Source organism: Alligator mississippiensis, chromosome 4, assembly GCF_030867095.1.
Source record: "Alligator mississippiensis isolate rAllMis1 chromosome 4, rAllMis1, whole genome shotgun sequence".
Taxonomy (NCBI): Eukaryota; Metazoa; Chordata; order Crocodylia; family Alligatoridae; genus Alligator; species Alligator mississippiensis.
In genome coordinates, this window is record NC_081827.1 from 5,915,855 (window position 1) to 5,943,592 (window position 27,738).

At 50.0% G+C, this 27,738-nt stretch overlaps 1 protein-coding gene across 2 annotated transcripts in view; it reads left to right on the plus strand.

Annotated features, from left to right (window-relative positions):
* ANKRD16 (ankyrin repeat domain 16) overlaps nucleotides 1-27,175 on the plus strand; it is a 29,641-nt gene extending 2,466 nt beyond the window's left edge. Inside the window, exons 3-9 of one of the 2 annotated variants that reach the window (XM_019487624.2) lie at nucleotides 3,480-3,700; nucleotides 6,285-6,327; nucleotides 7,828-7,936; nucleotides 9,624-9,785; nucleotides 13,942-14,020; nucleotides 15,418-15,604; nucleotides 23,578-27,175. In XM_019487624.2, the coding sequence (XP_019343169.1) occupies nucleotides 3,480-3,700; nucleotides 6,285-6,327; nucleotides 7,828-7,936; nucleotides 9,624-9,785; nucleotides 13,942-14,020; nucleotides 15,418-15,599 (796 nt within the window). In that variant the 3' untranslated portion in view covers nucleotides 15,600-15,604; nucleotides 23,578-27,175. The remainder of the gene's footprint in view (nucleotides 1-3,479; nucleotides 3,701-6,284; nucleotides 6,328-7,827; nucleotides 7,937-9,623; nucleotides 9,786-13,941; nucleotides 14,021-15,417; nucleotides 15,605-23,577) is intronic. The other variant, XM_019487623.2, reaches the window with a different exon arrangement.
* Nucleotides 27,176-27,738: the final 563 nt, after the last annotated feature.

A 27,738-nucleotide genomic window follows, 5' to 3' on the forward strand; every position in this document is an offset into this window, starting at 1 on the left:
CCACAAATGTGTGCGATACGTGTGTGATACGTGGCAGATCAGGGAAGGGGTAGGCAGAACAGTGGTGGATGGAGCAGAAAGCCGAGCAGCAGGCTGGGTAGGGAGCAGAAAGCAGAATGGGGGACCGGGCATGGGAGCACACGGCCAGGAGCAGAAAGCCTACCAGCAGATCACCTACAAGAACACTGGGCAAGGAGCAGAAGGCAAACCAGCAGAGCAGGTGTTGGAGTACCAGGCATGGAGGAGAAAGCAGATCAGGCATAGGAGCACAGATCAGGGAGTGGCGGAGCACAGGGCCAGGAGCAGAAAGCCGACCAGCAGATCAGCTATGAGAACACTGGGCAAGGAGCAGAAGGCAGACCAGCAAACCAGGTGTTGGAGTACTGGGCATGGAGGAGAAAGCAGATCAGGCATAGGAGCACAGATCAGGGAGTGGTGGAGCACATGGCCAGGAGCAGAAAGCAGAGCAGCAGATCAGACATGAGAGCACCGGGTAAGGAGCAGAAGGCAGAGCAGGTAAAGCACAGTGCATGGAGGAGAAAGCAGAGCAGCAGATCAGACACGAGAGCACCAGGCAAGGAGCAGAAGGCAGAGCAGGTAGAGCACAGGGCATGGAGGAGAAAGCAGAGCAGCAGATCAAGCATGGAAACACAGGGCTGGGAGCAGAAATCGGAGCAGCTGATTGAAGAGGGGAAGAGGATGGGAGAGGTACAGTATTCGGGGAGGTCAGGGGGCTTAATCTGTGGCGCTCCCACCAAAAAGCCTGGCCTCCACTGAGACGGAGAAACGGAGGGGCCTGGCGTTGTCGAGTTCAATGACATTCTGTACAGGCATGAAGTCAAGTGTGCACATACGTGATTTCAGGTTGGGTTTAGCAGGTGGCACCCAAAGTCAGAGCAAGACTGATTATTCATTTCACTTTGTTCGTGGAGTTCGCTTGATTCCCAGACTGGGGGGTGCGTGCTGTCCACGTGCCATTGGTGACACCGGCCAGGGGGGAAACACAAGAATCGCCCTTCCCAACTGGATCTCTTGAGTATATTTTAACAAATGACTTTTTGCCCCTGCAGCAGTAGGACATTGGCACGGCCTTCATCCCTTGGCATGCTATAGGGGCTTTTTTTGATGTTTAGGGCATGATGCCTGGTAGATGTCCATGGGAGTTGCTCCTGAAGTATTTAAGAATTAAGACAAATATACGACTAGGATTGTTTAAGGCAGGGCAAGGTGGTACCTTTATAAGCCAACGTATTCAGAGAGGCCTGAGCTTTTGCAGGTTAGTCTACTCCGGCAGATGCTACGAATCGGCTCGCAGAGGCCGGGGGTACTAAATAGGAAGAAATCAAGTTGTGGAAATACGATTTTAGTCTGGGGCAATCCTCCCTGGAGCAGGAGGTTGGGTTAGATCAGCACTTAAGTTCTCACCCCTTTCAAGGGTATCGTGCAGTGTCAGCTTTGCTAGGCGTGCAAACGTGAACTGAGATTTCAAATAGGGATTCTTAGTGTTAAAAGCTTTCTTACTTATTGTGCAATTTTTCCGAGCTCTCTGTCCCAGAAGAATTGCTATGTTATTTTTTTCTGGAGTCAAAAATGAGTGAAAACCATAGCTGGCATTTTCCAAGGGGGCCCTTGCGGCTAATGAGGGGTGCCTTGAGTCTAAAAAGGGTGAGAACCGCTGGACGTGATGCTCCCTGGAGGTCCTTCGAGCCCTGCTTTCACATGATACTTCATGTCTGCTTCCCACCGCACATCCCCCTTGCCTCATTTAAAAGCCTGAGAGGAGAGATGAATGTGTCAGCGTGTGAGAATAGGAGAGGCCTTCTTGCTCAGGATGCTTAAAATGCCAAACCTCTGAAATATGCCTAACTGGGGATAATCCATTATTGCTGGGGAGACGGGAGAGATGAGGGGTTATTTTTTTTTTCCCCTAGCCCTAACTCAATTTTATTTTTTTTTAATAAACACTAGCTTTATGCTTGTCACATGGAGCAGCCAGAGACCTCTCCAGATACTACTTTAAGGGTTTGCTCCCTCATGATATTTTTGGATGAGTTCATCGTTTAAAAAACGATATCCATCCGGCCTGTATTGCCTCTAAAATGACCGCTGTCCATCAAGTCGAGGTCATGGTGTGGTCCATTTAAACCGGCAGACGGGTGGGATGAAGGATGTGTGTATGGCAGCAATTGTAGTCTTCCACTCCCGTTTCCCAAGTAAGGGGCTGGTTATGGAAATAGTCTTTCCAGGACACCCTCTGGTCTTCCCAGCGGGAGGGACGCAGCCTTGGGGGTATCTATTACAGATTTATTTCAGGAGCTGTCCCAAGAGCAGAGAGAATTGCATGCTTGTGGGTAGGGCTTGGGGCTTTCTGGAGGTTTCCTGAGGCTTATTAAGTCTTTGTCCTGCTCATATGAGGTCCCCGCCACCATGAAATTAGCCCATCACTGAGCTAAATATGCTGACGGGAGGATTGGGTTGGCTTCTCTGCTGGTGTTGCAGTCCGGCTAGGGACACCTTTCTGCAGCAGAGGCTGTAAATAATACAGATAGTGTCTTCTGCTCTGCTTGGAGGACACTCGAAATGCTTTAAGAAATGCATTGTGAGGCTGAAAATGGGAGGATGGGGTCCCAGGGCGTGCGAGAGTCCTGTCACATTGGCACCTCGCTCGTGCACGGGGAATGGCAGCGATTGAATAAATGCAGGGAGCATCGTGCCAATGTGTTGCCTAGGAAATGAAGGTGGCGTTTAAGAGCCGGCTACGCTGGCTCACGTGGCTTGGGAAAATGGGATTGTCTGCCTCGCATTTCGTTATCTGCAGTTCCAGTTGTCACCTCTGAGGACGGGAGTGAGACTGCGGGGAAGGCAAGCGCTGATGTGACCCCGGCATGTCAAAGACAACGGGGCCTTGAATGCATGCTCCCTCTCCTGGAGTGGAAAGCAAGCATGCTTTGTGATGGCCTGTCGGGCTGCTTGGATGTGGCGAGACCAATTTCCAGCGTCAGCACTTTGGCGTTGACGCCAGCGCACCGTGTACAAGCGCCCCAAGTGCTCTGTTGTAACAGCGAGTTTCAGCCTTGTTAGGCTCAGCTAGTTCAGTCTCCAGGCTTGCCGTGGATAAAATGATGCTCTAGGACTTGCCGTGAACGGGTTTGTGGCAGGGGGACAAAGAGGCTGGACATCAGCTGAAGCATCCAGGTGCAGCGCTGGGGTAAAGGCTAGGGCTTTTGCTCCTAAAAGGAGCCTCTGCGAGCTGACCTAATCAAGTTTTCCCTGAGCTTGGGGAGGTCACCTATCCTGTCTGGCCTGCCACAAGAGGGCAAACGGGATTGCATTCACATTACACCCAGGCTGACCGACTAGACCCCTGCTTGGCCACACTGAACCTTATATCATGCTTCAAATTCATTTATTGCAGCTTAAAGGAGCAGCTGGTGTTACAGCAAGGTTGCATTGTGTTTATCCTCCCTTCCCTTTTCCAGGACACCTCTGATGATGGCCTGCACCAGGAGCAACCTGGATGTCATCAAAGATCTCATTGAGCACGGGGCTAACCCGCTGCTGAAGAACAAAGACGGCTGGAATTGCTTCCACATCGCCAGTCGAGAGGGCCATCCCCAGGTCATCCGGTACTTGCTCGCTGTGGCACCGAGCAGCTGGGACACGGAGAGCAAAATAAAAAGGACGCCTCTGCACACTGCAGGTATGGATCCCACCTCTCCCAGTCCCGGGAGAGCTTGTGGGTCTGCAGAGATTAGGAGAAAGGCTTTGTCTTCATGGCTGATGGGGGGCATGGTTTTGGACCTTGCCTGACCCCTCCAGAGGTAAAAACACAGTCAAAAAAAGGCACTTAAGTTTTACTGCAAAGTAACTTCAGCAAGATCAGCACTGTAGCCCTGCCTGGAGCTGACCTCGCCACTTTTACCTCCCAGTAAAACCAATTTGCCTTTTCATCCCAGTCTTTTTTTCCCCAAGGATAGACAAGGCACGTTAGTTATTCCCAGCACACCTCATTTAGCAGAGAAGATAAGGCTTAATGCTGTTCGGAGGCTGAGTCTCTGAAGTCACGAAGGGTCCTCAGTTCCCATTGAGCTGGGCGTGAGCACGCCCAATAGTTTGAAGAGGTAACCGGTACTCTTCCTGGTCTGATGTGAGATGCCAAGATTGGAAAAGATTGTCTGAACTGAAAAGGTGATTTTAGCTTAGTGACTCTTTCGTTCGCCCCACTACATGCTTCCCTTCAGCTTTCCTGTGGGCTACCGGGCATGCTTTCTAGCCCACTGGTGGGCTACTCTGCTAGAAACAATGCTACAGATAACACCAGGATGGCAAATGTCCCATCATTTGGGACATTTGAGATTAGATCTTAATCCTCTCCCCTACCACCCATCTCCATTTATCTTAGGGATGGGCAAGGGATTTTATCCAGCCCGCAGAGGGTCCCTTGGCCCCCACCCAGCCCAGGTGCGATGGGCAGCCTGGGGCATGGCTCATGCGGCCAGTCCTGCTGCCCCCAGGTGTGGACTTGGACTTGGCTTCCCGGCAGCCCTCGCGGCGCCAGCTCACTGTGCCTGGCTGCCGCTGCCAGTCTGTCCTGCACCCACTGCCAGACAGAGTGGGTATGTGAGGTCTCCAAATGGTGAGGTGCACCACTAGTGTCTTGCATTAGTTGGGATAAATCCTGAGCAACCGAGATGAGTTTGGGGAGCGTCAGAGCCATACTTTGAGTGTTTGCAAGAAGCACAGGGAAAATTTGACAGCTCAAGCTCAATCTTAGCCCTCTCAGCCCTTCTTTGAATGGAAAGTAGCTCTCCACCTTCGCTCCAACAGGGCCGGTGCCCTCTTCTCTTGCGTGCAGAGCGCTCTGAGAGTTGCAGATGCAGGGAGCTGTACCAGTGCCAACTGTTATGATCTCACATCTGAATGAAGACCATGAATTTCAATTACTGGAATAAATGATCACTCAGTGGCTCCAGTTGGAGGACGGATGGGTTTATAATTACAGTTCATAGCTGGGGATGCTGGTCCTGTCTCTGCCACAGACTTCCTGTGTGACCCAGAGCAAATTGCTTTACCTCCCCCTGCCCCAAATCCCCACCTGTGACATGCAGGTGATAATATTTTCTCGGGCCACAAGGGTGCCATGAGGCTTAATTAATTATCTGCAGTGTCCTGTGATCCTTGCAGTATGCAAAAGAAGTGCAGTTTATTATCATAACTTGCATTCATAATGGCAGGCTGTTCCTCCCTCGATAGCTGTGCTGTGCTCCAGGTGTCCTTGAAAGGTTATGCTCATGGTGAGGAGGCTGCAAGCAAAGATCAAGGCTCTGTTGTATGGGGCACTGAAAACCCATAGCACAAAAAGTCTCTGCCTCAAAGAGTTTACAGTCGAAGTCTGAGACCAGACAATGGGGAGATGCCACAAAAGGCAGGAAGGGCAGTGCAACAATCAGGCGGTTGTGATCAGTGCTGTTAAGCGGTGGTCACAGCACACCAGGTTCATTGTTGCGCCGTCGCTGTTGCAACTAAGACTTGCATTCACTGGTATTTTCGATATGCCGTGCACTCTTCTTGCTCTGTGATCTGTGAGCTGAGGAATCAAACACGTTTGATCTGAATCCTTAATCAAAGAGAGGGAATAGCCTGAATTAATAATCTGTGGGGTTATTTTTACTTCTTAAAAATGACTGGAAAAGGAAGGGAAAAAAATAGGGAAGCATCCCCATTTTGCTGCAGTGTGATAGATAAAGAAAGGTTTTTCCATTTGCAATTCAGATTTTTTCTGCCCTATTTTTCCCCAAAGAGGGACTCAATGGATGACTGCGGAGCTAGTGGGATCATGACTCAATTAGCCAGAAAATGAGATCCAAGCCCAAAAAGGGAGGGCAATATTATTCAGATCGTTCAAAACTGTTTGTTTTCTGTTGGTTTTGCTGAATCTCTGTTTAACTTAGAGACCGAACAAATACCCAGGGAAAAAGATTTATTTGCTGAGATTCAGAATATACAATCCCTCCATGCGCACCACGCTGGAGAGGGCAAGTAAACCTGTCACTCTGCTTTGTTCCTCCCGTTTTATCTGGAGGTTTCCTTGAAGAAAAAAAGGACTGCTTTGGACTTCCTGATTGTATCTAAATAAAAAATACAGGTGGGAAACATTTTGGGGGGCGTTCTTTATACACCATACTTAAGCCCAGAGGGGCACAAACCCAATCTGTAGGATTTTCCTTTGTAGGTGGGAGGATCCATGCAAGCATGAATTACCATCCACTTCCTCTCTCTCACAGCAATGCATGGCTGTTTCGACGTAGTGAAAGTGCTGCTTGAGCGGTAAGGGTGCTTCCTATCCTTGTTTGCTGCATGCATATACATGTGCACGTGTGCGCGCACACACACACACACACTCGCCTCTGCCAACCCTCTCCCTGCCACCCCTCCTCCCCGTCACAGGACCAGGCGTGCTCCAGACGACAGGGACACAAAGCACATTTGTGCCATGCAGCAATCCCAGCCGCACAGCTGCTCCTTCTTGAGCCCTAAGAATATATCAATTGCCTCTGGCTTTTTTACAGCCAATTACGGGGATTTGAGACAAATTTATTCTCTGAATTGTCTCGGACGTCACTGTGCTGTGAGCCCCCAGTTATGGACGTTAGCGGGCTCTTTATTCCTCAGCTCAATCACTCGGGTTGCCTTCAATGGGTCCGAGTCCTTACGGCAACCAAAAAGAAAAAAAAAATCCCTTGGGGCAAGTTTGTGCCTGGCGTAACATCCGCAGTGATAATGACCCACCCCAACCACTGCCTTTGTGCGTGGCAGTGAGAGCCACCGTGCGGCAGGGCTGGGGTTCATCTCACGAGGAGGGCTGGCAGCGCATCCACCGTCATCGTGCCTGCTCTGCTCTCTTCCCAGTCAAGGTCCCGTCTAGTGTCTGCCCGGACATTTGAAGCTGCACTGAAATGGTCCATACCCAGACATCCTGGCATCATCTATTTCCTGCTCAACATTGCCCCCCGGTAGAGTTGCATTACCCTTCTGAAAGATCCCAAACAAAGGGAAGGATACGTCCACATCCTCACACCTCTCTTGGCACTACTAAAGCCTGGTTTCCAGTTGGCCTGAAGTGAATGTGACCCATCACCGTATTATTGGGCCAAAGCCTCTGTTTTGGGCTTCTACTGAGACCACTTTCCATTCACTTGGATGGGAGTTCTCCCTGTGCAAGGATTTGGCCCACAATAATGATGGCTTATGTGATGCCACCGGTGTGGAATAAGGGCAAGGCTCCTCCCTGTGCCAACACCATGCTTGTTGCCCTTGCATGTCCTATGGAAATGCTTAAGTGGGGCAGAGACTTGCTGTTTCACTGTGTGAGGGTGAAGCTCACCTCCCAGAGAAGAGCTCTGAGCCCCAAATGGCCTCATGCCCTCTTGTTCTAGTCAGCCCTGTCTGCACATCTAAAGCCATCGTGTTACAGACACTGATAGGCCTCAGCTGCACCCCTGTGGGTGCATCTACATGAGACGCTTAATGTGCAGAAGACTTAATCTACTGCGCACTAGCATGGCAGGCAAACCCTGCGCTAATGCACAGTAGATTGAGTCTAATGCACATTAATGTCACTTAAAAAAGCGTTCATCTACACTAATGTGCAGTAGCGCCGATTATGGCACTTTAAGTTAGTACCTGTTTATTACAAGAACTCAATGCGCCATAATTACAGCGCATTAATGAACATGTAAACGCACTCTCTAGCTTCAACTCCAACCCCATTGCAGCCCAAAGGGCTCCAGTGAATTCAGCCCTCTCTTGTTTTATGTTCTCTCCCAGGTGCCAGTACAAGCCCGACAGTCGGGACAATTGTGGCATCACGCCCTTTATGGATGCAATACAGAACGGGCATATGGATATAGCCCGGCTGCTTCTGGAAAAGCACAAGGTACATTGACTTCCTTTCGGGGCCAGGCACCCAGCAAAGGGGATGCGATTAGCTGGGAAAGACAGCTAAATCTTACAGACGTTGCTTAGATTGACTCCCACTGGAGTTAGAAAGAGAGTTGGCCCCGTGAGGACTGAGTGGACAAGTGAGTAAGAGTCGGGGTTTGATGTATGGCGGGTTTTCACTAGGGGCTGATTGTGAGTCTTTTACTCCCTCGGCAAGGAGTTGCCATACAATTGTCTTGGTCGCAGCGCGACTGTGTGTGAAGGGCAGTCAAGGAAGCCCAATCTGTCCCTCATGAGCCTTTCACCATCAGCACATCTTATAAATATTAGCTAAATCAGTGATGTTTGATCTGCTCACAGGCCAGATCCAGCCCCAGGTACCATGTCACCAGCCCATGGGTCCAGAAATGGGGTAGGGAGGGCATGGTGGCAGCATTAATTTTCACTCCCCTGCTGCCAAATTTGCAGACCATAGATGATGCAGCCGTCTGCACTAGATCATCAGCCAATAGTGGGGCAGGTGCATGGGGTGACGGGAAAGGATGTATCGTTCCTGCTTTACAGACCGGGAAACTGAGGCCCAGCAAGGGTGCAAAGGGAGCTGGTGAAAGGCTGAGATGAGGAACCAGGAGTAATTTTCTCCCTCTTCCAGCTCATTGTCTGGCATTTCTACATGTGAGTGATGCCCCAAGGCTGATAGCGCTGGAGACACCTTAGCCATTTCAACAACCATCTGGCTGTAAAGGCCATTAGCTTCACACACCCATAACAGCTGTGGTTCCCAGCTTCTCCCTGCAGCCACCCGGCATCTCCTTTGCAATGACAGACATTATAGAGAGGCTGCTAGATCCAACTGTGCATCTGAAATAACAGACTCTCCACTACTTATTTTGCTTTTGGCAGCTTAGGGTCTGAAAACTTAAAAGAACATTAAAAAAAAAAAACTCTTTAAAAGGAGACTGGACAAATGCAAGGTGGATGGGTCCAACATGACAGCTAAGGATGCAGCATCCAAATTGGGACTTCTAGGTCTCTTAATGCTGGGAGTTGTAGGGGGAGAGGACAGGGCATGGATCAAGGCATTGATGCACCTACTCTGTACCATTGTGAGAGACAGGTCTATTTATTATATAACGAAGGGCCTAGACCTATGATACAGGGGTATAGGGTGTAGCTGTGTTGGTCTAAGGACACAGGCAGACAAGGTTCATCGGGGAAATCCGATATCTTTTATTAAACCAAATTTGAGTCGGTCTCATAAAAGATATCGGATTTGCCCAAAGAACCGTGTCTACCTAAACCTACGGGGAACTTCAAGCCCTCCTCGGTGTCTAGAGGGAGGTCACGGGGTACAGAGGTGGATGGACCTCTGGGATGACCCAGGATGGCCTCTCCTATGGTCTTAAGTGAAAAAGCAATGGACCTCAGTAGAGTTGTTATAACTCATGCCAGTCTACGGAAGAGGAAACCCAAGCTCTAGCCATGGTAGAGGCAAGATAAAGAAGCTATTTCCTACGTGCAAACTGCACCAACACCTTCACCCTGCTGGGTGAGGACGAGGAATTTTTTTCTGAACGATGTGCCATGTTCTCGTCAGCCTTTTAGGAACAGGCAGGCGTGCGGGGTGCGACGGGCGCTTAAACCTTCCTGACCATCTGGTGTTGGTTTCTGCATCCCCCTAGGCCTGCCACACTGCAAGGGATGCCCTGGGGGCTCAGCCCCTGCACCTGGCAGCGGTCACGGCACAGGATGAAGCCATCCGGTTCCTCGTCTCGGAGCTGGGCGTTGGCGTCGACGAGAGAGCGACGTCCCTCCGGCTCACGGCGCTCCATTACGCGGCCAAGGTTTGTCTCCTTTCGGCTGGGGGACAAGTATCAAAATAGCCGCAGTCCTGGGGGGCTCTGAGGGCTGACACAGGTGGCACCATCATCTGCCTGGCCATGGGCACCAAAGGGGAGTTGACCTTGGCACATGGTTGGAGTTGCCCCAGCCTCCTGGGAGCAGTATTAATGCTTGGATGGAAGTGCTGGCTCGTTGCTTAATGGGAGCTATGGGTGCCCAGCATCTCTCAAGAGCAGGCTTGCAGGACTGATGCTAGGTCCCTTTGCCGCTCGCTGGACAGCTCAGCCTCCCCTCCACGCTGGGGTGATGGGGGAAGAAACTCTTGCTCGAATTTCCTCCTCATTCGGTTCCCATCTCTCTGGCAGCTTGCAGCCCTGCAACATCGCAGACCAACCCTGGTCTTAAAGCACCTAGTCATTTCAGGCTGTAGCCCCGTGCTGCACAGAAACAGCCACTGTGGTTTTAAAAAGCCAGTCCTTTATGGCAATGGGTCAGTTCTGGCCAGGTTTGAGAGCTTCCTACACCCTTCTCCAGGCCCTTTGCTCCTTCCTCCGTCTCGTTTGTGAGGATGGTGCAAAACAGGGTAGAAGGGTTAAGCATGGGTCTTTCCCTTCGTGTATCACCTGGGCACACAGGACAAATCATATTGCTGCAGTGGCTTTATTGCTTCTTCAGTGGGTCCTGCTCAGGAGCTGAGCCGACTCAAACCCACCTCCTGCAGATCTCTATTATGCACGTGTTGGTTTACAGCAGCATCCCTGTTATATGAGGGGTTTTCTAATGACTCTCAAAGGGAAACCACTTCCTTGGGGACCTCATGGTGTCAGAAACGTTACCCTGCAGCACTTAGGGCAGCCCCAAGGCAAGGGAAAGGGAGGTTATCCAGAGGGAGCAAACGCCAGGACAGGACAGGACAGGACTGGCTGGCCCGCGGGTGCAAGAAGTGGATCAGACTGGGTTGGGATTGTGTGCCCAGCCTAGCCCAATAGCTGGAGTGAAATGTGGCTTTCTCCCTCTCTTACAAACGCCTCCATGCCTCTTCCTGAGAGCGCTGGCCCAGCTCAGCGCAGCATTGGCACAGCATGGCCCCCATACAGGAGCCCTTTCTCCTGGCTGCCCGTCCTTGTGCACCAAGAAAGGGCATTGAAAGCCCTTCTTGTACTTCTTACAACAAGGCGATGGGGGAATGCAAATGTGCCCTTGGAGAAGTTCCCAGCTTGGCTTTTGCCGAGGGTTACACAGCCTGATTGGTAAAAGCGTTGATGGGTTTCTGTGCCTTTGTCAGCATTGATGTCGCTTCACATTTGCAGTGTAATTTGTTTCGGGTCGGTTTGATTTGCGTGGGGGGGGGGGTAGTTTTCCCTCCCTCTTTTTTTTTTTTTTGTTTTTGCAGTTGTAAATACGTTAGAGCAAAATGATGCTTTCAACTCAATTTGCAGCACAGGCAGCTTTAGCTCAAACAGCTGCTGGCGCACAGTTGTTTTGCATGTACGGCAGCGCATTCGGTGCTGTGAGCAAAGGGAATGCGCAGCCTGTGATGCGACTGACTCGGATGATAATTGGGAAAGGGAGCGCGGGCGGGCGGGGGGGGGAAGGAAGTGGGATCTGTGCTTGTGCTAATTAGCCGAGGTGAAGGAGAAATTGCCAAATTGGGTGCAATCATTTAGTGGGTGTTGAGGAGGGGGTGGGTGGAGAGGTTTAAAATATTTCCCGCAGGCATCTGAAATGAGCTGCTGTCCCCGGAAGAGGCAGGACAGGGTGGATCATGCATCTGTATCACTGAGTCAATCTCTGTATTCTTGTGAAGCACAAATACCATATCAGCCCTTTGGAAAATGCCGGCGCTGCGCAGGCTTATGTCAATGGAGAGATAATAAATTTGGATCGATTGGAAGCTCCCCACCCCCATACTAAGAGCACTTCTAGCTCTCTAGTAACCACAAGCGATTTACAGCATGGGAGAAAACACAGTACCTCCATGAAGCTTAATCCTTTTAACAAATCATGAGCTGCCGATGCATATATCATATAAGGGAAAACAGGGATCTGAGGGTTTTGTGTGGGGAGCCCGTAAAAGCAATTTGAGTTCATTATTTGATCCTAGATGTGGATTGGCTGGGAAACAGCAAGATTAGCTGACAGCTTCAATGCGACGATTTGCTAATGAAGAAGCATCGTCAGGCCCCAGGGTCATTCTCCATTAACTCCTGCCCATCCAAGCAAGCATGGGGCCTCACCGGGGCTACAGGGGCAATTCTTTCATATCCTCAGGACAGATGCAGTCCTCCCATCTTGGGTGCCTTAACTTCCCCCTGCAGGTCAAGACCAGTGAATAGGAGCCCTGGAGGCATTGACAGGCTTCGGGGACAAGGAATCGGATGCACAGGGATCTTCCCCTAAACTCTGTAGCTTGGGCCCATCTCGGTTTCTAAGTCTGGGCCTTTCAGGGTTTGTGTGTGTGTCACTGCAGGGTATCGCGGTCTCAGCTTGCACTGTTAGACACTCACCCACCCAGTCTCTCCCACGCGCCATCCACGCAAAACACCCTCGGGCACAGGCTTGTTTGCATGTTGACTTCCCTCCCCACCCTGGCTGCTTGCATAATTGGGGATATGGGAATAAAGTGTAGCCTGAGCTGTACTTTAGCTCATGCTGCTTGGCAGTGTGGATGCAAGCAAAATAACCCAAAGGCCAATAGCCCTCCTAGGTCCTTCCTCCATTGCCCCTTCAAGGGGCTATAACTGCCTGGAAAAGCCTGGCACAGAGAACCACAGAGCGTGCCCCGAACGTGTGTGCGAGGGCAGAGACACAGGCCACAGTGACGTGGGAATGGCTGTGCAGCGGGGATGCTGGTCCCTGGGCTAGGCGAACGGGAGTGTTTAGACCTGGGAGCCAAGCACTGGAGCTCGCTGTGCAGTGTGGATATAGCCTGAGCGACCACCTCTTTCCCTGTGGGACCGAGTGTTTTGTTTTCCTTTGCTCACTTGGCAAATGGGGCATTCAGCTGAGATGTGTCCTCACGGTCTCCTTAGGCCCCTGAGCTGGCCTGCCTGCTTCCTATCACTACCTGCATGACAGGGATGGCCAATCCGAAGCAAATAATTGGGGAAGATATGGGTCTTCACCCCAAAAGCTGAGGACTTTGGTCTCCGGCGTCACTGAGCCAGGCCCTGTCCATAAGGGCGAGAGGAGGGGTCTTCCGCCTTCGACTCCAGCTGATTGCCGACGAGCATCTTGACGCCCACCGTGCTGGGGTCATCTGACCCCAGGGGTCTTTCCTGCCCAAGTGCAGCGGGGCTGGACCCGATGATCTTGTAAGGTCCCTTCCAGCCCCTAACAACTATCTGTTGCTGCTTTCATGGGGACCGGGAGGCACTCAGTACTTGGCACATTTGGGGCTTCGATTCTCCCTCTCTCTTGCAAGCTATTGCCTGTATCCTTAGCATTGCACCTGGAGACGGCTCGTTACGAAGCATCGTCGTTTCAAGGACTGTCTTTGGACCGAGCTCCTTTCTTTGTCAAGAGCCTGTGAACAGTTAACAGGAACGTGCAAGCCCAAGGAAAGGCCTGCAGTTCTGCTGGCAGCTGCTGGATCCAGATGAGACCCTGGCAGACCTCAAGCAGAAGTGCTGATTGTGGGCCAGGTCATCCACATGCTGTGGCCTTTCTGCCCGGCCATGGCAACGCAGATCATCTTGCATGGGAATTGCTGGGAATCGGCCTAGCCATGGCAGCACAGGGCAGGGAGGATCATCTTGCATGGGAATTGCTGGGTTGATTAGAGCTGTCCATAGAGCTGGCCACCCACAGAGGAGGAGGAAGGTGCTGCTGTGCTTCTAGCTAAAGCAACAGGCTGTTGAGGCCACGGGCAGCCAAGAGTAATTTCCTGATGTGCCGGGGGGCCCTCAGATCCCAGGAGCTGAATCTCCCTCTCCTATTACCCTCAACTGGATCAAAAATCGGCATCCTGCACTGAATCTTTCCATGGGGCGTGCAGTGTTGGCCATGTGCCACCCGTAGAGGTTTGGTAAACGTTGATTCACGGGCTTTTATTCTATTGCACACTCCTGCACATTTATAGGAGATGCAAAACTGGGAAGGGTTAAAGGGTTGCTTCGGCAGACCCGCAGTAAATGTCGTTTGTGCTTTTGAATGCAGGAAGGACACACAAGCACCATCCGAACGCTGCTGTCCTTGGGCGCTGACTTGCAAGCCAGAGATGGGAAAAGCCGATCGGGTAAGGACTTGGGATCATTTCCTATTTGTGTAGCCGTACTTGCCACTTTTGAAAAAGAGATGCCCTGTCTCCCTTTTTGTGAGCGTACAGGGCACAGGCTGAAACCCGCAGCAGGTGTACGTAAAAATGGCTTGTAACTTTGTCGGTGGAATTTGGATGTCACTATGAATTAGGGATATTCAGGGGCTCTTTGACCTACCTGTTTTCTGTGGTTTATAGCAGTCACATGCCAGGCTTTTCCCCATGTAACCCCATGGCAGGGAAGCCCAAACATCCCTCAGCTATTGTGATGTCTTCTGTCCCAGGAGCTGCAAGGCTGAACATCTCTTGCAAGACCCCTGGTGCCCTCAGCACTGGGAGATGCAGGTTCTCAGGTCTTTGCAAAAGACACTGAGGACCTTGCAGGACTGAGCCAAGAGATGAGGTGAGGAAGGCTGGTGAACCCAGCTATCCAAGACTGGACCAGATTCCCAGCTTAGCAGCTATACTGGGACCAGGGACAATCTAACTGGTGCGCTGAAACTTTCTTTCTCAGCACCCGAGACCCAGCACATGTCGTGTGCTCGTGGACTGTGCTCCAGACCCCCGAGCTGGCCTATACTGGCATCATCCCTTTGACATCCACAGAGCTACTAGCCAAGGACATGCACCACTTATGAATTAGATGCTGTCTATACAATCCTCCATGTCATAACTGAGTTATGCTCACAATACAAACCTCCCCCCTGACCTTCCCCAAGATGATACAGTTAGTTTCTTCTACCTGGGACAGCCTTGTGTTGGATGGTTATTCATGGTGGTGATACTGGGCTGTGGATACAGGTGATACTGTGCTTGGGTGGAGGGTACTTTATGTGAAAAAGCAGCCCAAAATGAACAGAAATGGTCTCATTTAATGCCCCGCCTTGTGATATACTGGGCTGACTCCGAGCTCCTGGAAGACTCATCACCACATCCAGCATCTTTTGGACCCTTTTATTCGTTCAAACCAAAACTCACTTGCAAGTAACAAGGGCTGGAGGCCTGTCTCACTCTGCTCTCCTCTCCGCCTGCTCCAGCAACGGCTGCCAAAGCCAATCTCCCGTGTGCGACCCGCTGAGCCAAACTCTGTCTTCATTTTAGGCTGTCTTCAGAGGCCTGACTGCTGACTATGGGTGCAGCGAGCATGGCTCATTGGGCTCATGGCAGGTCATTAACATTTCTCAACTTTCCCTAATGTGCCCAGCAGCGATGTTCAAGTCCTGCCACTGCAGAATGCAGGCCCTGGGTCAGGGACAAAATATATCGCAGTCATTTCCCAGCCTCGGCCAGTTTCTTTGCTGGATCTTCCTCCATCGTGTCACCCCCAGAATCCAGATCCCCGCTCTGTTCCCTTTCACCGTCTCGTCTTCCCACAGCCCTGCACATGGCCTGCTCCGGCCAGCACGCCACCTGTGTGTCCATCCTCTTGCAAGCCGGACTTCAGGACTCTCGAGACTGCACGGGAACGTCCGCACAGCAGCTGGCAAAGAAGCCAGAAGTCCTCCGGCTCTTTGAAGGAATCGATGTTAGCATGGGAGAGTGGCCGGCAAGAAAATAAAACAGGTTATTTTCAGTATGCTTGTGTGGTCGCTGGTTTTGAGTGTGGAAGAAAGGCTCAAATCTTGAAGTGGTTTAAAAGGCCAACTCCTTTTAAAGAGAGTGGACGTTTTGCTTGAGTAAGGGAATCACACTTTGCTGGGGTTATTTGATCCCAGCGGTCTTTCCTACCCAATGATCTCGCAAGGTCCTTTCCAGCCCCTAACTCTGTGAATCTGTGCAGAGCAACTTGCAAACAGGTTATGTGGAGGGTCTCAGTTAGATAGCATTTGAAACCGGTGTATCATGTGGATAAGGAGGAATACAAACTCTAAAACTCTTGGTTCAGAGATGATACCTTTTATCACCTAGAAAACAGCAAAAAAAATTATCTTTTTTTTTGTTGTTGTTGCAAGCTTTCGGGCGCGTGCACTCAAGGGCTTCACAGACACCTGTACGGTCTTCCTCATCGGAGAATCCCTGCCATTCCCTTCTAATCACACGGGGTTGAACTGTGCTCCTTGGTATCTCTTTATTGGCATTTGCACTGTTCCCAGCAAAATGGGGTCCCAACCTTGCCCGGGAGATTTGGACCTCATGCTAATATGAGTCCACAAGTTGCCACAAGGGCACAGCCGGTCAGTGGCCTGGATGGAAAGACGGGCAGGGCTCTGTCCTGTTCCTAAGGACAAGGAGCCAAGACTGGTAACCTTTTGGGGCACTTGATTATAGAGGCCAATAGAGGTGAGGAACATTTAGCCCTGTTAGCTCTGGAGGGGACTTCTCCTTATATTCTTCTGAAAACCTGGCTGGGAAAGCTTAGGTAGCATGAGGAAGCCTGCACACCCTCTCTCTGCGTTGCACCCTTTCTGTGGCCAAAGCCCCAACCCAAAATCAGTCGTTACCAGTCAAACGATTGAAAGCCTCCCGTTGCCTTCAATGGGTTTTGTATCAGACTCAGAGGAGGAGTTTCCTCTCCCAGACAGTCAGTCTGACACTTCTCACCATCTTTTAATAGTAAAAATAAAAATCCTCCTCTTTGAAGTGCTCAGGGGGAAAGGCTTCATACTTATTGCTTCCCTTGCACGTGTCTGACAGTCTGGGGCTAAGAGCTGTATTCACCATCGAGCTTTTATGTTCTTCTTTTAAAAAAGGACCCTCGGCGGCTCTTGTTCCAGAATTGGCCTGTAATCATCACGGCAGAGACGTTGGTTTGATGCAGAAACAGAATCTGCCTCTGTCCCCAGTTAATAGAAGGGCATCGTTAATATTCCCATTTCTTATAGTAGTTAGTAAAAGTCAGGCAGCCTTCTGACCGGAGGGGCTGGGTACCAGCACGGACAAATGAACTGGTCATAGCAGGTTAAAAGGGACGGGAGCTTCCCCCATCTCAGCCATCCTGCGATAGCTGCCCGTGTATCTGCTCCTACCCCCCCTGCGGTAAGTGGAAGCTGAGCTGTGGGCTAAGCTAGCACAGTGCAATGTTCACTTATCGTGGGATAAGATCATACATCGGGGTGGCTACCATGGAGGAGCTGACGTGCAGCAAGTCCCATTTAGCTCCCTGTCATTAGTTTGCCCATCCCCTGCGTGTCCCGCTGCGCCTTCTTGTTCAGTACCAAACCCTGCTGCAATGAGTCAGACCTTGGGTTGTCCCCACCCTGTTGCAGCTGGAGATGGAGCCAGCTAGTGGGAAGCAGGGATGGAAATCTGAGCCAAGTCAATGGGTTTTCAGAGTCACAATTTGGCCCTGGAAGTCCTCATTCAGCTCCCGGTGACATCCTTCTGAAACTTCCTGTTGATTTCAATGACAGGCAAAGCAGACCCTAAAATAGCAGCTATTTAGCAACAAGGGATTTCATTCTTCACTGCCGGCCCAGCAATATTTGCAGAACATTTCTTACATCAATGAGGACAGCCTCCTTTTTAACATATATTTACCTGAATAATAGCCCCAGCTGTGCTTGTTTGGTGACAGTAGCAGGGGATAATGCCTTTGAATCCTTGGAGAAACCACTGTTACTGCTAGCTCCATACTTGAAAAGCAAGGGAGAAAGCACAACGTGTGCTGCACACCCTCTCTCTGCGTTGCACCCTTTCTGTGGCCAAAGCCCTAACCCAAAATCAGTCGTCACCAGTCAAACGATTGAAAGCTTCCTGTTGCTTTCAATGGGCTTTGCATCAGACTTTCTTTTTTCTTTAAATGCCACAATAATATGAGCTATCAGACATCCTGATGTTTTAGCTTTGTTTGGGGTTTTTTTTAGCATATATAAATGCAGGAGTCTCAGATGTGGTAAGGTTGGCCAAAGGAAGTAACTTAGATGCAGGCTTATGGTGATTCGATGGGAGAAGAAAGTCAGTTTTGTGCAAGCGCAGCTTTGGGTTAAGACTCAGGAAACGTCCCTTTTGGCAGGTCACTAAGGGTGCATCTATATGCTTTTTCAGTGTTAACCTTGAGGGTTGCAAGTTGAGGCTTTCTAGGAATCCGTTTGCTTGCCACTTGCCTCTGCTCTGCTGGGATAGAGACAATAGAGACAGGAGGTCCTTTTGTACCTGGAAGCCGGTTGCTGTCGGGGCAGTCCAGTATCCAAGCGGCTGGGGACCACACGCCCCATGGACCACACATTGCTGGGGCATGAGCCCCCCAGGATGCATGCCCTTCGCACTCACGGCTGCTGGATGCGGGTGATGAGGGCGACCTGGACAAGAGGCGAATGGCTTTATTCCAGTTACACCTTAAAAAGTGCCAGTTCCAGCACTCGGCTCAGTGAAGCAGCAATAGGAAGCCTCCCTGCCTGGCTGCCCTCCCCAAATGACCGAAGGTTTTACTTGAATCCTCCTAGCAGCAGGTTCCCCTCCATCGGAGAGGGTCCTTAGGAAGAACTAGCTTTACAGTCTCTCTTTGGTGCAGACCCTTGTGCAAGCCCAGGGGCTCTAGGTGCCCCTTGGACACGCCAGCCTGGGCGTGCCCATCTGTGCAAAAGGAAGGCGCATCTGTATAATAGGCAGGGCCAGATTCTGCTGCATTTACATGGGGCAGATCTATTTTACAGATGGGCCCGGTGATTTTAATGGGAACAGCTCGTGCAGTTCTTCAGGGTAGCAGCTTTGTCGTCTCTAGTTATCTCTATACAAAGCCCGTGGCCAAGGCTGTTTTAAACAGCATTACCTGGGCCCTTACAAGTACAGAGTGCTTGGTACAGGATGCACCAGGGCTTTTGCTGATATGGGGCAAGCATCCAAGTACCATGAGCTTGCAGAGGGAGGCAGAGCAGTCGCTGTTATGCAGTCACTGCTCAGCTCCAAGCAGCAGTCCCTTTAGTGTTTTGCAGAGGCCTCGTTTTATGGCGTTTGGAAAACGCTGTGCTAGAAAGGGGAAGGATGCTGTGGTTGTTACAGCAGTACGGTCAGGAGAAGCTGCATTTGGTTCCTGCCCCTGCTGCTGACTTCCTGTGGAGCTGGGGACCAATCGCTTACCATCGTCTAGGCTTTAGTTTCCTCCTCTGCAAATGAGATTGAGTTCTGACTTCCTCCGGGGTCTGCGAGAAAGGATTTAGTGGAGTCCAAGATGCTCAGCTAAGTACCAGAGAGAGGCTTTCAAGCTCAGAAAATGTTCATTGTTAAAGAAGAAGCTGTGCATAATTGCTATGAATCATGTTTTACTACAACCAGATGGCAGCCCAGTCACATGCGAGGCACAGGACCGAGTAGTTGGAAGCCCTTGCTCCAAAAGGTTAATGGTTCCCATCATTAAAGCCATTTGTTTCTGTACTCATCAAAGACCCAGATCTTCTCTTTGGAAATCAGATCAAACCCTGTTGGTTTCATGTCTATATGTGCACTTTAATGTGCATTAGCCTATTTCAGTGTGCATTAAAGTGTCACATAAAAAAACCAATCAGGACTTGTAATAGAGAAGATCTCTTTTATTTTTACCTGAATTTTTTTTTTTTTTGGCAAAAATCTGGTTGGTCTAATAAAAGAGGTCATCTCTACCACGAGTCCTGATTGCCTTTTCCTCTAGACCAATACAGCTACAACCTGGATACCTGACACATAAAAACCCATGCTTTTTACTGAATGCACATTAAAATGGGCTAATGCGCATTAAGCCTCACTTTTAAAATGTTTGCTTTAGTAAATGCATATTAAGCCAGGCTAGTGCACATTTTCCTAGTACCTCTCTAGATTTAATGCACATTAACTAAAGTGCATTAATGCACATGTAGATGCGCTCACTAACAAGAGCAGGCACTTGTCACCTTTCTTTTCCTCAGGCAGGTTTGTGTGATATTTCCACTGAAATCAGCTTCCCTGGAGATCCTCTGTCAGGAGTCTGCGACAGAAGGAGATATCAGTAGCCGTGCTATTATTCCCTCTGTGTTTTTATTAATGGGCAGCTCTGTTTAGGGAATAACTTTGATAAGGCGGATGCTGCTTTGCTGTGCAAAACTTGCCCACTGTTTGTCACTGCTATAGGCCTTTGTCCTGCGTCTTTTGGCTTTGTAGCGGTGAGCGAGTGACCAGGGTTGTCATCCAATCCTACTGTCCTTCCCAAATCACAGGAGTGTAAGGGACCTTAGGAGGTCTCAAACCAGAGCTCTCCAACTTGCCAGGCAACTATGCTATTCTTTGCATGACTGCTACCAGCCCCCTGCAAATGCCCCTTTGCAGTTGGGCTGCCAAGAGGGGAGTTACCTGGGGTCACCTGGAAGGACAGGCAAGCACAGCTGGTGCCCTGAGCTTGTCGGCAGCTCTTCCGAGGGGTTTGCAAAGGAGGCTGGTGGTTGCATCCAGGTGAGGACATTGAGGCATGGATGGATGTGGAGAAGCTTGAAAGAGTCCAAAGGAGGCCAAACGAGGAGAGGCTGAAGGACATGGGACTGTTCAGTCTGGAGAAGAGAAGACTTAGGGGGGACTTGGTGGCTGGGAGAGCATCTGTTCCCCAAGGCATCCCAGGGGAAGACTAGGAATAATGGACATCAGCTGCTAGAAGTTTGCTTCAGATTGGACATAAGGAAAAACTTCTTTACAGTTTGCATGTCCAGAGTCTGGAGCAAACTCCCCCCAGAGGTGGTACAGGCACCTACCCTGGTGATCTTCAAAAGACGGCTGGATGCAAACCTTGCTGGGGTCATCTGGACCCAGCAGTCTTCTCTTTCCTGCCTATGAGCAGGGGGGCTAGACCTGATGATCTCCTGGGGTCCCTTCTAGCCCCTAACTTCTGTGAATCTGGGGCGTGCAGCCCAAGGCCTTCCTTGCAGCATGCTGTCTGCCAGGAGCGGGGATGTGTATGGTGTAATCTAATTAGGACTGCGCAAGCATTGACAATAGAGATTAGCTCACAGCGTCTCAGCCAAGCCTAACCCAGGGCATCTGCAGGCTCTTCTCCAAACCCCTCTCACCTTCCCTTAGGACCGTAAGTAGCTTTGCTAGCATCACCCATTAACGTCTGCTCCGGGGCTGCGTGCTGCATACGTGATCCACCCCCCGAGCACAGCTTGCTAGCGCTCGGCAGCGCAGACAGCTTCCTTTTGGCATTCTGCGGCTGTCAGCAGGGGAACGCTTATCTTCCCGGGCTCCGAGAGGATGCGTTTCCACCAGGCCGGGCTCTAGCAGATGCGTCAGAACTGAGTTTTGCTCCTGCCCCGACACAAACACGTCCTTACAAACCGGAGGGACTGCAGAGGCAGCTGAGGGAGAGGCAGGGTGTGCATTATTCTATTCGCTTTAAATACAGCAGCATGGAAAGTCATGATTCTTAACCAGGGTGCCGCAGCACCTTGGGATCCTTTCAAGGGTGCTCCAGGCAATGTTAGCTGCATGAGCATTATTCATAAGGGAAGCCCAGAGATTTCAACCAGGTAGCCATAGTTTTTAAAAACATGCTGACCTGCTGTGGTCTTTCTGAGTTCGTGCCCACAGAAGAATTGCTCTGTTATTTTTCTGTAGTCAAAAGATGAGTGCAAATTAAGAGCTGGCATTTTCCGAGGGGTGCCTTAAGTCTCAAAAGGTTGAGAAGCACAGACCGAAAGGGTTCAAGGTGACACCTGTAATGCTCTGGGCTCTAAAATGTCCTTGGACAATCATCTGAAGGCTTGCTTGGCGCAGGCCAGGTGGAGTTCATGAACAGGGGAGTCAGCAGATGGCATCAGAAGAGCCTCAGGGACATCCAACATGACCAATGGATGACAGGAGAGACTTGGCAGGAGCAAGCAGAGGTTGCTTTTAGTTGGCATTCAGTAGGGAAGGAAGCTCTTGCTTAGGAAAGGGGGAAATCCTCTGTCTCACTGTTGGAAAATCACAGCAACAGAGGGCTAGAAGTGACTAGATTTAAGGATATATCTATGTATAGAGGTAGAGATATCTCCAGCTACTAAGTTGGAGATATCTATCTATCTATCTATCTATCTATCTATCTATCTATCTATCTATCTATCTATCTATCTATACATATACATGCATACACACATACCTTAGCAGATACTTATCTATCGATAGATAGATAGATAGATAGATAGATAGATAGATAGATAGATAGATAGATAAGTATCTGCTAAGGTATGTGTATATGTATGTATATGTATAGATAGATAGTTCTTTTGCAGCATCTGATGAGGCGAGCTTCAGCTCATGAAGCTTGGGCTATACACACACACACACACACACACACACAGAGTTATAAATCTATATACATGTACATACATACATAGATACATACATATCTCTATATCTATTTATCTATATCTAGATATATATTTAGATATATAGATAGATATAGAGATATGTATGTATCTATGTATGTATGTATATATATATCTAGATAGATAGATATCTATAGATGGGTATGTGTCTATAGATTTATAACTGTGTGTATCTATCTATAAATATCTATATCTAGAGATATATATACATACATAGATACGTACATATACCTATCTCTATCTAGATATCTATTTAGATATCTAGATAGAGATAGGTATATGTACGTATCTATGTATGTGCGTATATATATATCTAGATAGATATCTATAGATAGATACACACACAACTATAAATCTATAGACATGTATCTATCTAGATATAGAGATATGTATGTATCTATGTATATATATCTAGATATATAGATAGATAGATACAGACACACCACATCTACTTTGGTTAGTCTATAAGGTACAACTATACCCTGTCTTCTATGAGAATCTTCGCACTGGCGTGAAGGCTCTGGGCATCCCTTCTGGAGCGCATTTGCAAATGCCCCATTTGGGGTGAATAGGATTAAATGCTTTTCATAAGGGGGCCTTAGACAGGTAAAATCCAAAGGCAGCCGGGATGCTAGGGCTAAACCATCTGGTTCTCAGAAAAGGTGTCTGGGATTTATCATCATTAGAGAAGCACCTGCTGTCCCTTTCCAAGCTGGTGTGACTGTGCCAGGTAGGAGAGATCAGGCTTGTATGGGTACGTCTGATCTGAAAGAGAGTAGCACAGATGAGAACAGCACCTGCTTTCCGGGACTTTGGGCTGGGACTGATTCTGGGAGATCAGCCCTACCTACCAGAGCAATGGGATCACTCCCTGCAGCGCCGTGTTTTCCTTGCAGGTTTCCGCTTTGGCTGGCCCGACTCTGCTTGGCTCCAGAGATCTGGTGGCAGTGGTGGCCTTAGGGGTGTTGGAGCCTTGGGCAAGAGAGTCATTTGGGGCCCCTTAGAGACCTAATTTTGATGACCTATAAGCAAGTCGGACATTTGTTGCAAAATTTTGGGGTCCTCTAAAGTGTGGGGCCGCTTTGCCCTCCCCTCAGGCCGCCACTGCTGGTAGCGATAGTACTTGCAGGCAAATGGAGGCAGGTGATGGGACAAATCAAGGGGTTTTTCCCCTTGCTGACAATGCGAGCCCTCATTTTTCTTGTCTGCAAACCAAGGTACAAAAAAAATAAATCTTGGGGACATCTAGGCTGGAAACAGGCATCACCGTCAATCTTGTCCTCGTCTTTGCAGAAGACGTGCTGTTGAAAGCAACTGACCTGCTCATCCTCGCAGTCCGAGCTGCACAGAAGATACGCCAGGATCTGTCAAAAGACTTTCACGCGTCTCGGTGAGATCTCCCAGAGTCGGTGTTGCCCTTTCTGGTCGCTGCGTTGGCAGCGTTTGCTGCTTGGAAAGAAGCCGATGTACCAGACTGGAACAGCATCAAGCAACACTGAGGGGCTCTGGGTATGGCTGATCTGACACACAGCAAAAAAACAGCAAAAACACAGTTTTTTGCCTGACACGCAGGCAAAAAATACAAAGGCTGGGGAGTCGTACTAAGATGGGTGGCCAACCAATATTGAAAAAAATGCCTTGGCATTAACCCTGAGCAGCCAAAACCTCCTTCTGTTTGGTTGGGCATGGCCCAAAGTCAGCCGCTCCAATACCAAGCAGCGTCCCGTTGATTTACAAGGCAAAGGAGCAGATGAGAGTCAGCTCTGGATCCCCTCTCTGCCCCAATAGTTGATGGGCATCATTTGGGCTGGGGCACCAGGCACGCGGCGGACCGCATCGTGCCCTTTTTTACTTGAAACTCATTGAAAACTGCAACCGTTATTGCCCGACGAGCCGTCCGCGTTGCTGCTGAGCCGAGCCGAGCCCCGCAGGCCAGCTGGAAGCTAATGATGCTCATCCGAGCATCTGGCCCCTCGGTGCAGATACAGTCCAGAAGAACCAGGAAACACAACCGCCTTTAAATGGAAAGTGAAAGGGGCCGGTGAAGTTTCATGGTTCAAGTGGGGTGAGGTGCAGGAAATCAACACAAACCAGAGGAGCGGCAAAGAGCACATTTGATTTGTCGTTTGTCTTAAAAGTCACACTTCAGAGACCGCGCTGAAATCAAAGCACCGCTGTTCAAATTACTGTCCAGGCAGAGAGATCCTGCCAATCTAAACCAGGGGCTTGCAACCAGAGTGCTACACTGCCCCGGGGTGCTGTGAGATCACAGCATTAACACAATTAGGTGTGCAAACACCTACACATCACTCACAAGATAAACCCAGAGACTTCAAATAGGAATCCAGAAGATCAAAAAAACCTGCTGTGGTCTCTCTGAGTTGATTGCAACAGAAGAATTGCTCTATGCCGTGGCACACGTGTGATTTAACAACAGATTGGAATGAACACATTTAACAACAAATGCAAGATTGTTAAAAACCTGGTGCCTCAGATTAAAATGCTGAAATCTTGATCGATGGCTCTGCTATCAAACCAGTCAGTGCCGTATCCATGCAACTCCCAGTGCTGGCTGCATTCATCACCACAACCCCAGCAGAGAAAGGCAGTGCTGTTTTGCCCGTTACTGTTGTGGAACCAGAGAGAGATGAAGTGACTTGCCAAGGGTCACTCAGAGAGTCGGTGGCAGAGCCAGAAACAGCTAGATGCTGAGCCACCAGCCCAACCTCTCTGGCAATTCAAACCAGCAGCACCTTGCAAAGCAAGACCCCTACATATGAATGCAGGGACCTCATTTGAGGCATCTCCTTTAGAAAAAAAGGCCGCTTCTCGGCCTCTTGTGGGCTAAGATCAAGTGGGGGCATCCAGATCCCAAGACCTCTGCGCTTGGGCCTGCACATAGGATGCCTGCCGACAGTCTGAGGAGTCAGTGAAGTCCCAGGGTGAGAGCCTGGGATGGGGGATGCTCGCCAGTTGTAGCGCCGTACGTGCGCTTAAAATAATTGAGCTCTGCCTGTTCGATTGATCCGGTTTTTGGAACGATTGAGTTCTGCTTAGCCGATATAATTTGACACTGATTTGGCTGATTTGACCTGGAACATGAAATGTAATAACAATAATAACAATAATAATAATAATAATAATTTTAAAAAATCTCCTTTAGAAAAAGAGCAGCTTGTGCTTTCATTTTGAGGCTGCCCTTTGAAACCCCCTCCCGTCTCCTCCTCAGGACTGACAGGTGGAGCATGCCTGCTGCCAGGCAGCTTTCCTTCAGCCTATTTGAGTGTCACGGAGCAAAGCAAATGGAAAAGCCTCTCCAAGGCAAGAGCAGCGCGTGCATTTAAACCCACATGGAGACAAGCCTTGGCTGGATGGGGAAGGGATCGGGAGGGGGAATAAAAAAGCATCGAGGTTGGATCCCTGCGGCTGTGTCTGTAAAAAAAAAAACAACCTAGGTGGGCGTCTGGGCTCTGAAAGTCCTTCTGCATGACACTTTGTCCTTTATGGAGATCTCGGAGACCCGGGGAAAGCACTGACATGCAGTGACCTTTCTCTTTGCATTCATCCCTGCCTCTTGCACTGCTCAGCAAGCGCTTCCCCAGTCCTTTCTCCCCGCTCAGCCGCACGGCTGTGCCCATCACCCACCACATTTGCCTGACTCCGGAGCTGGTTGCAAGCAGCAACGCATCATCCGCTAAGCCGAGCCACGTTTTCCACCCCTTTGTCTTTTGTTTTAGCAGCACTGTGCCGAAGGGCCCTGCTCTGGCTGCGGATGCGCCAGCATCTCGCCGGGTGCTAATGCGTTGTGATGGGGTGTTGCATTTTGTCCAGATTGATTTATCTTCATTGTTTCCCTGCTGCGGGCAAAGAGCGCTGGGCCAGGCTTGCTTGGGGATGGTTATGACAGCCTCCCTGATGATCTCGAGGCGCTAGGCCTAGATCACCCCCTCTTTCTGCAAGGAGGTGGATCTGGAGAGGAAGAGGAAGGGATCCCCGTCTGCCCACCAGGATCTCTGGAGATGTTCGGCAATCTGCGTGGAACAGACGTCACCCGTGCGGGGAGGTCTGATACCTCCTCTCCTCCCAGCTCTGGGATCCCCTGAAGATCCTAGAAGACCCCCTGCCTTGTACCATCAATGCAGCAGCAACAAGGTGCCCAGCAGAGAGGGGGCCAAGGCATGGTTATAGCCTCGATCTCCTGGGAATCCTCCAGGCATCCGGTGGGCTCCGTGGCTGGTTCCAACAATGGGAACCGTCAGGAGACCGTCCACGGGGGAATCCCGTTGGACTCGTGTCCGTGTCCCCCATAGCTATGCTGCCCGCTATGCCTGCATCCCCCAGCTCCACAGAGCTCCAGGGAAGAGACTCCTGCTAGAAGTGGGATGCAAACAGATTGAAGAAGACCAGTCGGGGTCAGTCCCAGAGATGACACTCAGGCTTTTCCCAAAACATGAAAGCTGAGCCATGGGACACCTGCCGCATCTTTGAGACCACCTAGACTGCCAGCTTTCAGAGGCAAGGACCGTCTTCTCTCCATTGCTTGTAGGGACTCTGGGCGGTTTGGAGCATCTAGGCCGTCCCTTAGGGGAAATCAGGAATGATGCTGCATTTGCACTATCATGGAGGTGTGCTCCCTGCTTAGCCCCATGGATGCAGATACCATCCCTTGCCATCTTGGTTGGATATTTAGCTCCTCCAGCCGGCCCCAACTTCTGCCTCCTGGTTTCAGTGCAGTCAGAGAGAGTTTCGGTGAGGTCAGAATTTGCCCCTCGGGTTATGTTGACATCTGCTTTATAAAAAAACGAGAAAAAAATAAAAGGACACCCAAAAAAATCTTGTCTAGAAGCGTTTGACATGATTCAGAGTAAGCAGGAGAGCAATGCGGAGGTGCAAATGAAAATAGCCATGAGTGGGAAGCGAAAGCAGCGCTTGAAAAGGGAAGTAGAAATAATCTATTATTATAATAGTGGCTCTCGCCAGCGGGGACCGAGCGGTTTCCACTGTGAGCCTTTCTGTTCAGGTCGTTGGTAGCCAGCTAGTAAAAGTTTGAGCCAACCTGAGATACAGAAGGATAAAATACTCTCTCGAGCACGAATTGTTCGGCCTCCCGGCCTGGCTGTCTCTGCAGCACTCTGTCCTTACATAATGTGTAGAAAAGAAAAAAAAACTGCTGTTTTCTGACCTTTGGTAGGGCAGAAGGGATCGTTTGAGTGATTAGGGAGCTGGACTCAATCATAGCCTTGTTGCATAACCATGGGCAGGTCATTTAACCTACCCTGGGCCTCAGTTTCAACCTCAGAAATGGGTCTAATCCCTTCCTACCTCACAAGGCTCCTTTGAGACTAAAGTCTGTGGATGTGGGAGTTGGTCTTGGATACTACAGCGATGGGGAGCACGGGGGCCGAGTTAATTGTTAGAGGTGTGCTTGGTATATATGGTCTACTACCTAACTGC